Genomic DNA, 15,343 nt, shown 5'->3' with positions numbered 1-15,343 from the left:
ATAAGATAATAGAATAAACAATTGAAAGCTAAACTTACCTAACTGCACTATCTACACTACCTACACTAGATGTGTAAGTTAGCTATAGAATCGTGAAGCACAAAGTGCAGATACGCGACATATCCAACTATCGCCTTCGCCGGCGTTCGTGATCCGCGAAGGTCTGATTACAGCAATTACAGAGCTACATAACACATAGTATATATGTACTGTGCCAACACTGACGTGAAACACGAAGGTAGGGTTGCGTAAAGATACATGCTATCTATGAGCGGTTAAAAATTTTGCGTGAAGTATCGCTACGTTTGTGTGAAGACGTATTCAAACTGTCTCGAAGGTGTCTGTACGTTTGATTATGGATCATGCTTCGTTGCTGCGTGAAAAAAGGGCACAAAATTATTACTATCCTAACATATATTATAAATACGAAAGTGTGTTTGTCTGTTGATTTGTCATTCCTTCACGTCCTATCTACCAACCGATTTGGCAAAGTTGTTGGTCTTCGGACGGCCGATTGGCGCATTGGGCAATGAATGAATATTATTTATAAGATCAATCATGTAAGTACCTAGAACACAAGCTACGCTTACTTTAGGGCTAGGTGGTGATGTGCGTATTGTACGTAATATTTATATTTTTATTAATATTTTCAACATAAGCTATTTTTGATCCCAGGAAAACGAACGGTTTTCATGAGGTCTTCCAAAAATCCGTAATACGCAACCACTCATAGTATATAAAAGTTACCTTCAAAAAATACCTATTATATATAGATTAAAAATTGTCGAGGTTAGAGATTCTAAAGCAAGCTCAGCAGCAGCAGATTCTAAAGCAAGCAGGAATCTCACACGTAACTTAAAGTTACTTTCTTCGTAGTCCAACAACCCTACCGTTCTCCTATAATGTTAATTGTAACTCCTATGTAGAGATCATCAGGTCTTAGGTTAAGAGTGGATTACGTGGCGTGCTATTATCTAGTCGGGCTCGTTTAATTTGGTTAAGCATTGGTTTGAATCCGACCGGCTTTAATGTTATTGCGACATTTGGTCCTGCGTACCTACTTGCCATATAAATGGGTACGTACATATTTGTATATAAAAACTACTTTTTAATTGTATAAGACCCAATAAAGTTTTACGTAGCAACGGATTAACACGATTTTTCGCACAGTTTTTGAACGAAAGCGTCTTCTAGTTGTAAGGATTTCGGCTTCTCTTCCTAGAGAACCGAGTTCGAACCTCGGTACGCACCTCTTAATTTTTTAAAAGTTTGGTGCTTTTTAAGCAAATGACTCCTGCTTTAACATTGAAAGAGAAAATCATGAAACCTGCATCTCAGCCTCAGAGTTCTCGATAATGTACTCAAAGACGTATGAAGTCGAGTCGACCAATACGCACTTGACCAGCGTGGTGGAACCTGGCGTACTCCCTAAGAGGCCTTTTTTGGTAGTCGGTGCGATCCTTACTCTGTGGTAGTATCACAAATATTGTGTGTTCCCTAAAATAAACGATTACGTATGCCAGTGTGACCTGCTCCACAAAGCGAGCGTTGTATGGCGGCCAACGGCGATATCAATAATGATATCAAAATGTTATATTTACGTTGTGACTGGCTACGTACATTCCTCACTGTTTTCCGCGTTCCACAGGATAGTTGTTAAAATAGATTTCAAACAACTATTGGATGGACTTCTAGTTCTTTCGTAAAATTCAAATCTGTTTCAAATTAGGAATTTCTTTATAAGCTCAGGGTAAACTGGTGGGCCAATGAGTTTGTTACAGTATAATTCTGTGACCTTCAACTCTACAGTTAGGCGGGGCACGTGAGGCGGACTACAAAGAATGACAGACAGACGTCTGTCTCTACGAAGAATACCTATTTGATGATAAGAGGTTCGATTAGCACATACAACTTGACCTTTGCATGTTAACATGATGGTTGTACTGTATGTTATGTCAAATCTATTTTTAAAGCTCGTATCATCGGCGACGTCGCATTGGCTTGAAATACTGGTGTACTAGCGGTTACTCGTGACTGTATTTGCGCAAAATTTTTTATGTTCACGTATTACAGAAGTATGAAGTTTTCAAAGTAATAAAAAATAGCCAAGACTACACCCTGCAAAGTCTCTTTGCTACCTTAATGAAAGTTTCGTCAAAATTGTTTTAACTTTTTCGTGTTTAAGTACTCACTGTACTCTCAACTAACTTCATGGATAGTCCTCTACAGGCATATTTAAAAACGCAAATAGTGCATACATTAGAATTTAATTCTAAATTCTAAAAACGTGTGTTTGTGTATATGAGCTTAATTAAAGAGAGTTATTCCTTAATTACAGTCAGTAAAATTATGTGTCGTTTATTAAAGACGGATATATATAGCGTACGGCGTTTTTAACTGGGAAAGGCATAAAGAAGGTCCATGCCTTAAAATCGAAACGTCTAGGGTAGGCCGTGCTTTTGTGCATATATCAATTGCAAGCCAATGAGTGGTATGGTTTAAAATAAGTTGTCACCTTGGAACCACTCTGGTTTGTTAACTGGATAAATCCCAAGAATGCAGAACGGAATTTTATATGTGAACTGAAGTATTATTCGTACTGGCCACGCCAAAAAACTGAGAGGATAATAATAAAATTTAATATGGAAGACTTTTTTTTTAATCTATAACAATGTACTTAAGAAGGTCACTACTGGGACAAAAGAAACTGCGTTCTGTTTACTTTTGATCCAGCTATGGAAAAATACATCGTAAATTCAATGAGACCAACCCCAGTAATGTTGCGTTACAACTACCCCCACAGTTCCTTTCACGGGACTCTATTATCGGGAATGAGTATTATAAAGAACTGAACTAAAAAATACATTAAAAAGAGTCTCCAGACAAAGAACGTATTCAGATGTTTACAACAATAGCCACATTGGTAGAACCTACGCGAAGGACAACTTTTCAATGCTACCAATTCCTACATTGATGTAAGATTATTATCAGTTCAGCGTGTTCATTATTTTGGCTAACTTTGTAAGCAACGAAAAGCGAAAGACGACATTTTATAGATATACTTTTCCCTACAACTGAGGTCCTACCTTAGATTACGAAATACAAGTATAATAGTATTTTTTATTCCACAACAAGTTAGCCCTTGATTGCTATCTCAGCTGGTGGTAAGTGATGATGCATGTCTAAGACGGTAGCGGGCTAACCTTTTAGGGAGTCATCGTCATCATCAAATCAATCATTACCGGCCCGCTACAGGGGCTTAAGGTCTCCCATAATGAGACGGGCTTAGGCCGTAGTCCGCCACGCTGGCCCAGTGCGGATTGGTGGACTCCACACGCCTTTGAGAACATTATAGAGAACTAACAAGCATGCAGGTTTCCTCAGGATGATTTCCTTTACAGTGGAAGCAAAGTGATATTTTGAATTGCTTAAAACGTACGTAACTGAGAAAAGTTAGTGGCCAAAGTTCTAGCCGCTAAGGGAGTATGGCAGTTATATTTAACCCATACTCCTAATTGGTTTCTACGCGACGTCGTACCGTAACGCTAAATCGCTTAGTGGCACGTCTTTGTCGGTAGGACGTTGACTAGCCACGGCCGAAGCTCCCACCAGACCAGAGAAAATCCCGAAATTATACATTCCCAAATTGCCCAAGCCGGGAATCGAACCCGGCACGTCCAATTTAAAGCCACAACGCTCACCACTGCGCCAGGGAGGTCTTCAAAAATTTAGTTTCGACTCAAAATGATTACATGTTTACACATGTTGTGTGAAATTTTGTAACCAAGAATTTCATCAAAATACTTAAATCTAGTCTTTCTAGGGTGTCGTTAAAATGAAATCCACTAATAAAAGATAGGAGTGAGTACCTACTGTTTAATCACACTATTAAAAGAAAGTTTATTAGCGTATAAAGGATCTAGGTCGCGTAGGGGAAGGCTGGTGTAAACAGGCATCCCGTAGGGGTGAGAAGAGTTATAACCCTGTTTTTCTAGAAGTTGGTACAGCGCCAGGGACAGGGTCGATAAATAACAGTTGATCTATTAAGTTCGTCACGAGCATTGATTTTATTACAAAGTTCATACTTAAAGGCAAAGTAACTAATGGTATCATAAAAATATAGCTTGATTAGAATTACTGTTGTTAGCAATAATGACGACATAATCGAGAAACTTCTATAAACAAAATTGTTGTTAAAATGTTAGGACATGGACCATGTAATGTAAGTAGATTGACTTATTTAATTTGTAATTTCTTCATAAAGTTATTAAATATTTATTTTCATAACAAGGAAAAAACATTTTATAATAAAAAATAATCTCCAGCGATTCTGATCATGAAGACGTGCTTAAACAGAAGGCTTGTTTATATAGAAGTTTCCACCAATTTTTGAACTATTTTGTTCATGAAGTTATTGAATATTTATTTTCATAACAAGAAAAAAACTTTTAATAATAATAAATAATCTCCAGCGATTCTGAGAATGAAAACTTGCTTAAGTAGAAGTCAAAGCCCATGCTGAACCTTCACTGCTTCGAACCCGATATATTTATAGATACCAAAGATGGCAAATATACACATATATATATTTGGTCGGTTTATAATAAAAGATCATAGTACTTTTATAAAAAAAAAACATTAATAATTAACAAAAACATACTGTGTTGTATGTATTGTTATCTTGTTCACGGCGTTCAAAACATAATTATACATACATAAAGAAGTTTTTTTTGCTCTGTACGTGAATATTTTAGCCATTTTCATATAATGTTTTTTTTGGTCTAATTAAAACGAATTCAAAGGTAATTTACCAGTTATGAACTTTTGGTCCATTTAGGCATAGATCGTCGGGGTAGGTATTAGGCCGTGAATGTTACCGCTATCATTACCAACAAACTTGGAAAGTAATCACGCAAAGTGGCTACATTATTAACCGCTCACTAATTGATAGGAGCGTCCAGTGTTATTGGGACGCGCTTATCGTGCTTGCTCCTCGCAAATGACAAATAGGTACGAAGTCTAGGGTTCGATGACTCGTTCCGACTGATTACTCGCGGCGAAAATATACCGATTCCAAAAACAGCTACGAGTAAAGCACGCCACGCATGCATAAAAACACTGCCTGTTATACAATTTTTGTAACCCGCATCAACCCGCGTCAAGTACTAGGCGGTGATAGCCTAGTAGTTAGGGCTTCAGCCTCCCCTTTCGGGAGGGCAAGTTCGATTTCTAACTTATCACACAGCGCCATTTAGCAACAAAGTAAGCGTAGCTTGTGTTATGGGTACTGAGATGACTGATGAATATTTTTATGAATAATATACATAAATAATTATCATACACAGATAAACACCCAGACGGCAGACTCTGAAATACATTCATGTTAATCACACAAACATTTTCCGGTTGTGGAAAACGAACCCACAGCCTTGAACTTGGAAAAAAGGGCCGCTGCCCACTGCGCCAATCAGCCGTCTAAAGTTATAGGTACACGCAGTTAACTGTAACCTAATTCGTTTTTGAAGCCAGTTAAAGTATTGATGGCTTTTGAATGTCAAATGTGAATCACGGCCAAACAATTACGATTGTTTATAATGAGTTTGTTTGTTTGTCCCAGCGACGTGACCGCTGCGCCCGCGCCATTTATGTACCACCACATACCTACCACCGACATAATGGCGTAGTTAGTTGGCGAGCTGTCTGATTGAGGTTGCTTATCGGCATAATAACTTTGCAACCCATGTGCCACTTTGAAAGACTTCGAAATTTCCAGCCGTTCCTACCGTTTATAAAGCAGAATGGCAGGATTACCCAATATTGGTTTTTCCTCTAGCACTGCCCGCGGCTTCCCTCTTTCCCACTATTTTTATAAAAAAAACATGGCTGCGGGAGAGGGGGACAAACTAATAGATCTTAGATAAAGGAAGACCAACTGTAGGCTCTTCAACACCAGTACGTTCAAAATTCGGCATATGATTAATTCGCGTTACTTGAATATAAAAGACGGTATAATTTTTTTGGGGATCAAATTCACAAAAAGTGAAACGAGCGAGACGAGCGAGAAGAGCGAGCCAGACCCTTGCAATGTCCATCTAAGAGAAATCTTGCAGTAAAAACCAAATGTTGTATGTGGATACGTGGTGGTTGGTGTGATGACAGACATTACAGACAAATTAAAAAAAACACAACTCTCCATGGCAACGCATGCCCCGCTACAGCTGCTAGTATAGTAATAAAAACACCAGAACACCTGTACGTATGTACGTATTAATATATCAACAATAAAATTTATATTCAAGAGCGAATCGCGACGGTCAAGGTCGACCGATATCGTTCGCGAATTTATTTTATCTATCTATTAATAAAATATCTGCTGATCTTATCGTTTCCCTCATTTATTTAGGCCGTGTTTTATGGACTATCCTAGGGTCGCCAACTTTTTTTACTCGCTTCGTTCGAATGTATCTCCGGTTGAAAATGCTGGCATACGATTGAGCTGAAATTTGGCCATAGGTACCGCACTCATCATTGTGGAGCAGTGTCTCTGACTTTCCTAAGTTAACACGATTTAAGGTGATCCTACGATATTAACTGTAACATTAGAATTTAAACTTTATCTTGCCAAGTCAAATATTTTCAATACAAGAAAATAAACTATTGTATTCTTTTTAGTATGGAGGACCCAAAACCATCCCAGTTGGATTTAAAAACCGCTGGCACGCTCCACGAATCAAGCCTGACTCATCGCTATTTCCTTTCTGAATGTCTCTATATTAAGATCCTTTCGAATATTTCTGATAATAACCTGTGACGGCATGTCAGTTGAATTTTATAAAATCGATACAGTCTAGAAGAAGAAGAAACTTAAATTAAATTAAGAATTCACTATGTATATGTATCTACTCAACATATACCTACGTCAAAATAAAAAATCGACCTCATTGCAGATAATGGTTCAGACTGTTGCATTGCATCCGGAGTACAGATTTTTAAAAAAGCATAGGGCGCATTCGCAGAACCGTTTTCACACGATGATAGTAATCGCAACGGATACGACAAATTTGTAAAAGCACGCAAAAATTTGAAATATCGACTGGTGAATTTCATACCGCATGCTGCGTGGCCGGGAAATAACCGGATACTTCCCGCATGATCGTGTTAAAAAATACTCGTATCATGGTAATGGTTTAAATTTATTGCATCTGAAATTGTTTAGCCACTTAATAGAACTAGTGGTTATAATGCATAATTTAGCTAACATAAGTTTTAAAACCTGTATCTTAGTGAATTAAGCGAACCAGTAGAAGACTAAGGAGTGAAAAAGAGAACTTTCAACGTTATAAAGTAGCGTCTACCTAAGTATAGGAGTATTTTGTTTAATTTGGTGAATTAACGTGACACTGTGCAGTTCGCAGCCTGTCTTAGTCATGCCTTGCCATGAAGCATTAAAGAATGGAAAAAAAAGTTGAGCAATCGCTAGAGGAAAAAGTTCGAGAGAAGAAGTGATCACTGAAGCTGGGGGCATGCTAAGAGAAATGTTCGTAGTTTCAGCAACAAATCTTTAAAAATGGGGCCATCATTAGCAGAAAAGTTCTAAACTAAATTGAAAATAAGTAAAAGATGAGCTATTTTTAAACGAAAAGCTCGAAAATTAAGCAAATTGTCAAATTTTTCGACTATGCCTCGTTTGACAGTTTAAATATTCGCCTATCGATTCGTATCGGATGTTATTTTCACAATTTAAATTAATCCACCAGGAATCCAACAGCATATATGGTGTTTTAAATCCCCAATAGCTTTAGTTTTAAGTTATTGAATTTAATTAACACAGATATGTAAAGATCTCCGAAAAAAGTTCCTTATGGACCTGTGCTCAGGTATTTATATTATATAATTTTTTTAGTCTGAAGCTGATTCATTAATCATCATCTGATCAATCCATTATCAGCCCACTACAGAGGACGACTCTCCTATGAGAATGAGAAGGGTGTAGTCCCACCAAGCTGTCCAAGATTGGTAGATTACAAACGCCAAACCGCACATGACTCCGAAAAGTTAGCGGTACGTACCGGGATTCCAACTCGGTTCCCCCCGAAGGAGAGTCTTAAGACCAACACACTAGGCTATCAACGCTTTTGATTCAATAGTTCATTATATTCTCCGCTTTGCACAGCTGGAACCAGTGTAAGGAACACGTTGTGAAATGCTATCCGCCATGTACCTACGTGTAGGTAGATAGATGCTACTTGCTGGCTATGTAGGTGTAGTGGAAAGTTCCCACCTGTCCCCTCCCACGGCTGTGATACCCGTTTATTTTACTGGGTAGATAGCTCGCAGAGTTTTATAGCCGGTATAAGTACCTACTGTAGTTTTGTGTAGAGTTTTTTACACAGCAATTGTATACAGCCGTTTTTAGATAGAACTCGGGAGGTTGGTTCTGTGGCGCAGTGGTCTTAAAAGTGGCAGATCGCGGGTTCGATACCCAGCATATTTTCTGAGTTATCTCTGCTATGGTTGCGCTTAGGCGGTACCTAGTTAGAACTCTACAAACAAAATCGTAACGCCAAGCGATTTAGAAGAGGCCGATAAGTCTGAGGTCCACAGGGTGTACTTTTATCTTTGCTCAGACTTAAGAAACAGTTAAAACATGACAAAGTTATGTCTGTCATAAATCTGTCTCGTTTTATTTAACACGAGTTTGTCGAAGCGAAATTAAAGTATATATAGCGTTATATAGTGTATAATATTAATTAGCATTCCCTTTATACATATCAGGCATCAGCTTAAGTAACTCTGACTGAGTTGGGAACACAAGCTGGCCAACCCGCACTGGAGCACCTTGGCAGGTCTAATAAGCTCAATATCGATTTTTCGTAATCGTGTCAATTTTTGATGGTGATAGTAGAAAAAATACCCCGCTCAGTTTATACCTAGTGGGTTCTACAAAGATCGGGAGCGTTTGAAACGCTCATAGCTTATGTCTTATGTTAACGAATGAACATTCGTAACCACTTTGAGACATTAAAAACAACACAGTTCTTGAATGAAGTGATGTTGAAATTAACGTCACGACATGGACTTTCTGACAATAAGTCAGACATGGACTTTCTGGCTATAAGTCAGAAAGTCTATGTCACTATTTTAATGCCAATGAAAATCAGGATATATAGTGTGTAGTGATTATAGTTTTTAAGTAGAGGAAAGGTTAAGACAAAAACCGCTAAACTTTTAGGGGAACCTACTACCTTCGTTTTAACTAGTAATGTATAGTTAGTTAGTGCGGTGGCCAAGTATCTATAACATTGACTAAGCACGAATGCATTTATTTTGTGACGACAAATGTGAAAACTTTCACTGGTACAAAAACTGTACAACCGGACGTCACAAGTTGCAATTGGGAGTGTTTTACGAATTTAATGTCATTGTGAATTGGTCCAGTAGTTCAGAGAATTTTGGGACCAGCCTACCAACTCAATATTGACGTCTTATATTTTGTGAGAATAAGGGATATAAATTATTTACTAATACGGAAGAAGGTGTACCTTCGTTGTTGATACTTACACTATAGAGGAGTCAGAGAAAAATATTAACCCAGCCCCGACTCTATGTCATAATATCGTTACTTAACGTAAAATGGATTGTTTATCGAGGTAAAACCTGACGTCAAATTTGACTTTATCCATTTATTTGACGTCAAAAAAGCAGTTTTGAATAACTAGATATATTTTCAATGGCGTAGTGACTAAGAGTTCAGTATTTAGGAGTACAGACTACAGGAAATAGATATTGTCACATCACACTGTGTGTGAAAAGCTGACAGATGTACGCCGACGCTCTTTTCAAGTTTGTTTACTCGACAACTAATTCTCATTAGTGTAGTTTCCGTTGTGATGCCTTGCTGATGACGAGTAAGAACGCCTTCATACAAACTGTATGAATAACGACACTACACGACACCATAAATGTGATTCGTAACTCAGGGTTAACCCATAACTTCATCAACACAAACAAAAAGACCTGGCCTAAGTACACTAAGAGCGAATGATATTTTCGCTAAACTAGAAAGTGGATAAAATATCTAGGTAGTTATAGACAATTCAACAATAAGCAAAACTTACGACTTACCGATCAACCACGAGAGAAGTAGAGCCTTACAAGCAGACAATCCAAGGAATAACAATGTTGTGTTTCGTGTACACACTATAGGTACCTATGACTTATCAATGGTGTTAGTAGTAACTATGACTGTAGTACAGGGTGTAGTGTAGTAGACTAGGACAGTAGTGGTACGTCATCGAGCACGAGGCGAGCACCGCCACGTCACATGACACTATCTCACGCTTAACACAAGCCAAATATACCTTGAAACGATGTCTATTAAGACTTCCCCCGAAGGCGCCGACCAAACCATAATACACTAGAGCACTGCACTAATAATCCAGCTATAGCCGTTATAGCATCTATAGAACACCATCACTCGGATAAGGGTTACACACTACGCGTTCCGGAATGATAACGCGGCCAAACAAAAAAAAACGAGGGTCCTAAGAAGGTCGAATCTGGTATTTTTTTGTCGAGAGCTGGCAACGTCGCGCCGGTCGCCGGACGGACGCGCGTTCGGTCCGCGCACCGCTCATTGGCCAAGTGAGCCGGCGGCCATCACTGCGCGCCACGCGCTCGCCCAATGATGCCGCGTCCCGCACGCCCCGCCCACATCCTGCTAGCCTGTTGAATGGAACGAGCGGCAGTCGCGTTGGAGACGTCGTGAGAGAACGACGTGCCAACTGAGAAGTTAAGTTTGCCATCGAGCAGATGATCCGACCAGATGCTGGCTGTGTTGTGCGGTTTCTCAAAACATTGCCTACTTAACACTTCCAACGAACAAAACTGCTTTTATTTGGTAAGGTTAAGTGACATTTAAAAAGACACAGAAGTAGATAACGCCGTTATCGAAACTAAAATTTTATACCTATATGATTAAGATATTTAGTGATAGCATTCACTAAAGTGTAACCTCAGATGATATATATAGAGATAAACGATGAGAAATGAAATATCTTAAATTACTAAACAGACATACAGTAAGTGTGATATTTAAATAAGTTATTAAAAAAGTTAGTTACTTATCGCTGTACCCCATCCTCTAGCTTCTTATGGCAGTCTGATCTGCAGTTGACGATGCAGTACCTGTAAAGATACGAGAAGTATAATTTGAGTGTCGGAAATTGTCTAATTTCATTAAAAAAAAATTTTTATAATTAAAACCGCTAATCGCAATTCGTGAACTGACCTCATTTTTAGAAATTATAATTTCCTTAGGAAAGTCCGGCTATCTATCATTAAGTTTGTATAGCGTCTTTCTGGGACAACTCTCAAAGCTAATCACCTTAATTAGGCTTTTGTGTCAAACTATCGATTTAGTGACCAAGACTGAATTCAAAGGTGATAGTCATGTTTTTAATTTTTCTACAAATAATTTATTTTTGATAATAAACGGATATTAATTATAATATGTTATGCGACATACAATTTTCTCCAGTATTTTAGGTACTACAAGGTTATAGAAATAACAAGATAATGTAGAGTGCTATGAATGTTCTCCATATTTATTATTTTGTTAGGTCTTGTTTGGTTGGAAAAAACCTCTAAACCATCAAAGCCTTACTTTCTAATGAATTAATATGAAAAAGGTTAATCATCTGCATCAAAATCTCAATGAATAAAGAATCTAATGCAATATCTATTGAGCGTAAAAATAAAGCCCCTCAAAATTGGAAAGATTATTTATTTTCACGCTCCGTTCTTCGGTAAACAAAGAACGTCTTTTTATGAAACATGTAGAGTTCTTCAGAAAAATCTTTCATAAAATGTAACTTCTTGGCCGAAGTTGTCCCTATGCTTATACGCAATCGTCTTAACCTATCCAAATTATAGAGAAGTTTCGAAACTTTTATTTTTTATTCTACTGTTCTATTTTGGTATTATATATCTCAATTCCTACTTAGATATATAGTTAAACTTTAAAACAGAATGGCTTAATTCTTCCTATTAATCTGTTTGGAAATGCAAGCTTAAGGTACTTTTGGAACTCAAAAATAAGTATTGAGTTTTTTTAAGAACTAGCTATATTCCTTAAACTAAAGAGCGCAGATATTCATTAAAGTACCTATTTGAACTCGCTTACAAAAGCAAACGTGATGTGGACATGTGCAAGAGCTATGGAATTCTATGAATCGGTCCACATGTTCAAGTTTGGCCTGCGACTCACATACTCAACAAAAATGGGCCTTGGACTGCTAGGCTCAGCGGGAAGCAAAGCGACATGCCAGACGCCAGTTTGCAGAGGGAACGATCATTCGTCACAGACATGTTTCAAACTAACAAGACAAAATACTTCTCACGCAGGCAAGTCTTTAAAGGCTGGTACTGAAATTCAAATTTACTTATCATTTATGGTCCGACGCGTGTATCGCACACAGGACCTTGTGATCCGTAGTCGAACATGCTAACCAATAGACGAACGAGGCACCAACCACAGTAATGGTAATATCGCATGATATATTATGATGAGCGCACTGTAATTATCTCCATAACTGACATTGTAGAATCCCAGCGCGAGCGGATACGTGAACGTGCAAGAAAAAATAATTATTTATTGCCCGTGTGTGGGTGGGTGTACGACGTGCTGTATGGTGGAATGCGACACATTTTTTATGCGCCAGCGCTTCTTCTAATAGGTTTGCCACTTTGATTTTTGACAGACCAGCATGCATCGTAAACTATTTCGTTGTAATTAAGTGTGCAACCTTTATAACAACATTTTGGTCCCTTCAAAAAATAAAGTTACGTACTTCTTCTGTTCGATAGATTACAAATGCAGGATAAACATAGTTACCCAGAGGTAAAACACACTTTTTTAATACATATGTATGTTTGCGAAATTGTATATATTTTATTAGATACCTATGATATGAAAATCCATAGAACGAACCAGCACGAGCAGGGAGGCGAGACAAGGAATTGATTGATGGTATGCAGGATGCAACAGAAGTAATTATTACTACGTTAGGTTTTTGGGATGATAAAAAGGTGTTTGATAGTAATAATGCACATTTTCTGAAGCCTGCAGATGTGACCGTCAAAATTCAATTTGAAGATAGATAGAACCTTATAGATCTGTATCACCGACTCTCGCACTCGGATCCGAAGAGTAAATATCTTAAATATTCAGTCAAAGATAAATAACGAAAGAGATGCCGCATCACTCTCCTACCTACATAACCTCGGACAGCCGAGTGGCGCAGTGGGCAGTGACCCTGCTTTCCGCGTCCAAGGCTGTGGGTTCGATTCCCACAACTGGAAAAGTGTTTGTGTGATGAACATGAATGTTTTTCAGTGTCTGGGTGTTTATATGTATATTATAAGTATTAATGTGTATTATATTCATACAAATATCAGCTATCCTAGTACCCATAACACAAGCTACGCTTACTTTGGGGCTAGATGGCGATGTGTGTCTTGTCGTAGTATATTTATTTATTTATTTATTTAAAGATAAATAACGAAAGAGATGCCGCATCACTCTCCTACCTACATAACCTCGGACAGAATTGCCCGGGGGCGGTAAATAATTCGGCCGCGTCCCACCGGTCGTGGGTCGACGGTCCTCATATTATTGCTGACCAAATCTTAATTAATTTGCCCGAGAGGCAAGGACCGGGCGGTTGCTAGGCAACGGGGCCATCATTCAGGGAGCAAGGACGTATTTTTTTTAATAAAAATTTCGTCCAGTATTTTTTTTTACTGCAGTTGCACGAATAGCACTACCTATTAAGCCTTCTGTTACGAAAGGGTACTACTGTGAATTAGTATAAATACCATTGCGGTATCTATAAAATACCATAAAGCAGCGCTATAAAGAGATAGAAATACTATGGCACCTAGGTTATTCGTAAATAAAAATAAATTGACCTTGGGCTTAGATTAGTATTTAAATTATTATAATGGTTCTTCGCAAAACGTTAGAATAATGATTGTTAGAGCGTTTCCGAAAATCGCAAATTCTTTTTCTCAATTTTGCAGTGAATAATTAATTCTGTTATGTTGATATTACGTGTTATTTTCTTGACAGGGTTGCGATAGACGCGATAAATAAAAGATATGCTATTAACATGTACGAGCCAATTTAGATGCAGGCGATATTTTCCGAACGCCCAATGTAATACTTTGTTGAAATGATCTTTTACGGTGATAGCAAAATGGAGGATAACAAAACAAACTACGCCTGAGTTGTATTGAGCTTTATTGACCCAGTCGCATTAAAAATCTTCGAAGCATAAGTTCAAAGTTTACGAACAGGTTTCTTTAGCCACCTAAGCGTCATCACTTCACAACAAAATATATAATTGTTTTTTTTAATAACGAAAGTTTTCACGAGTTCTTCGAATGAACAGGGTCTGAACATAGTTTGTATTAACCACAATCACCATATTAATGGTTGAACATATGACCAAGAGTTGTGGTCTGTATCTACCCAATGCATTCACTAAAAATCCAGCTCAATGTTCATTATAAACTTTAAATTAACGACATTCAACGGTTGGTAATTTTCCGTGAGTTATTAACCGTGGTTTATGTTGTTTGAATGTTTATATTTACGTTGGTCATATGGGTGGGTGCAACCTGAAACTGTTTCGAGAAACCGCGGGAAAAGCTAAACGCAAAACAAGAAACGAGGAATCTATATTATGAATAATCCAAGGACCTTGGGGTCCCAAGGTGCTGAAATAGAGATCCCGCACCGGTTATTACAGCGTAAGTCAGCCCCCAACGTGGTGGACAAACGACATCAAGCTAGTCTCTGGGAGCCGCTGAAAACAAGCGGACCTCCTGGTCCGCTTGTTCGTGTCAGTGGATTTCGGAACTCCCTACAAAAGACCTATGTCCAGCAGTATCCGTCACTTGGTTGAAGTGATGATGACGATGATCATGATGACTATGTATGCGGAAGTGTGTTTGTTTGTTTGTCCCTACTTTAAGTATACAATGCCCTGATTAAGTATACAATGGACATGATTTTTGACCTCAAATTGGTTAGTTTTTATCCCCGGAAAACAAACGGTTCCCACAGGATTTATGAAAAAAACCTTAATCAACGCGGGCAACCGCTAGTTTAAAAAAACTTTAACACGAGTCCAACAAAGATCATCATGAAAATATTGGGTGTTTAAAGATTGACACTATTATTTTCCTTAAAACATACATCATATTATTATATTAATATGTTTACTCTATGCTGAATCGCTGCCAAAACGGGTTGTATTTCCAACCGTGTTTTATTTAC

At 38.0% G+C, this 15,343-nt stretch overlaps 1 protein-coding gene across 1 annotated transcript in view; it reads right to left on the bottom strand.

The window, feature by feature from the left end:
* LOC120627882 overlaps nucleotides 1-10,629 on the bottom strand; it is a 115,409-nt gene extending 104,780 nt beyond the window's left edge. The window contains exon 1 of the mRNA XM_039895998.1: nucleotides 10,362-10,629. Within this exon, the coding sequence (XP_039751932.1) occupies nucleotides 10,362-10,411 (50 nt within the window). The 5' untranslated portion in view covers nucleotides 10,412-10,629. The remainder of the gene's footprint in view (nucleotides 1-10,361) is intronic.
* Nucleotides 10,630-15,343: the final 4,714 nt, after the last annotated feature.

The sequence above is a fragment of the Pararge aegeria genome, chromosome 12 (genome assembly GCF_905163445.1).
Source record: "Pararge aegeria chromosome 12, ilParAegt1.1, whole genome shotgun sequence".
In the NCBI taxonomy this organism is placed as follows: Eukaryota; Metazoa; Arthropoda; class Insecta; order Lepidoptera; family Nymphalidae; genus Pararge; species Pararge aegeria.
The sequence above is the reverse complement of the archived record's forward strand: the minus strand, read 5'-3'. Positions and strand labels throughout refer to the sequence as shown.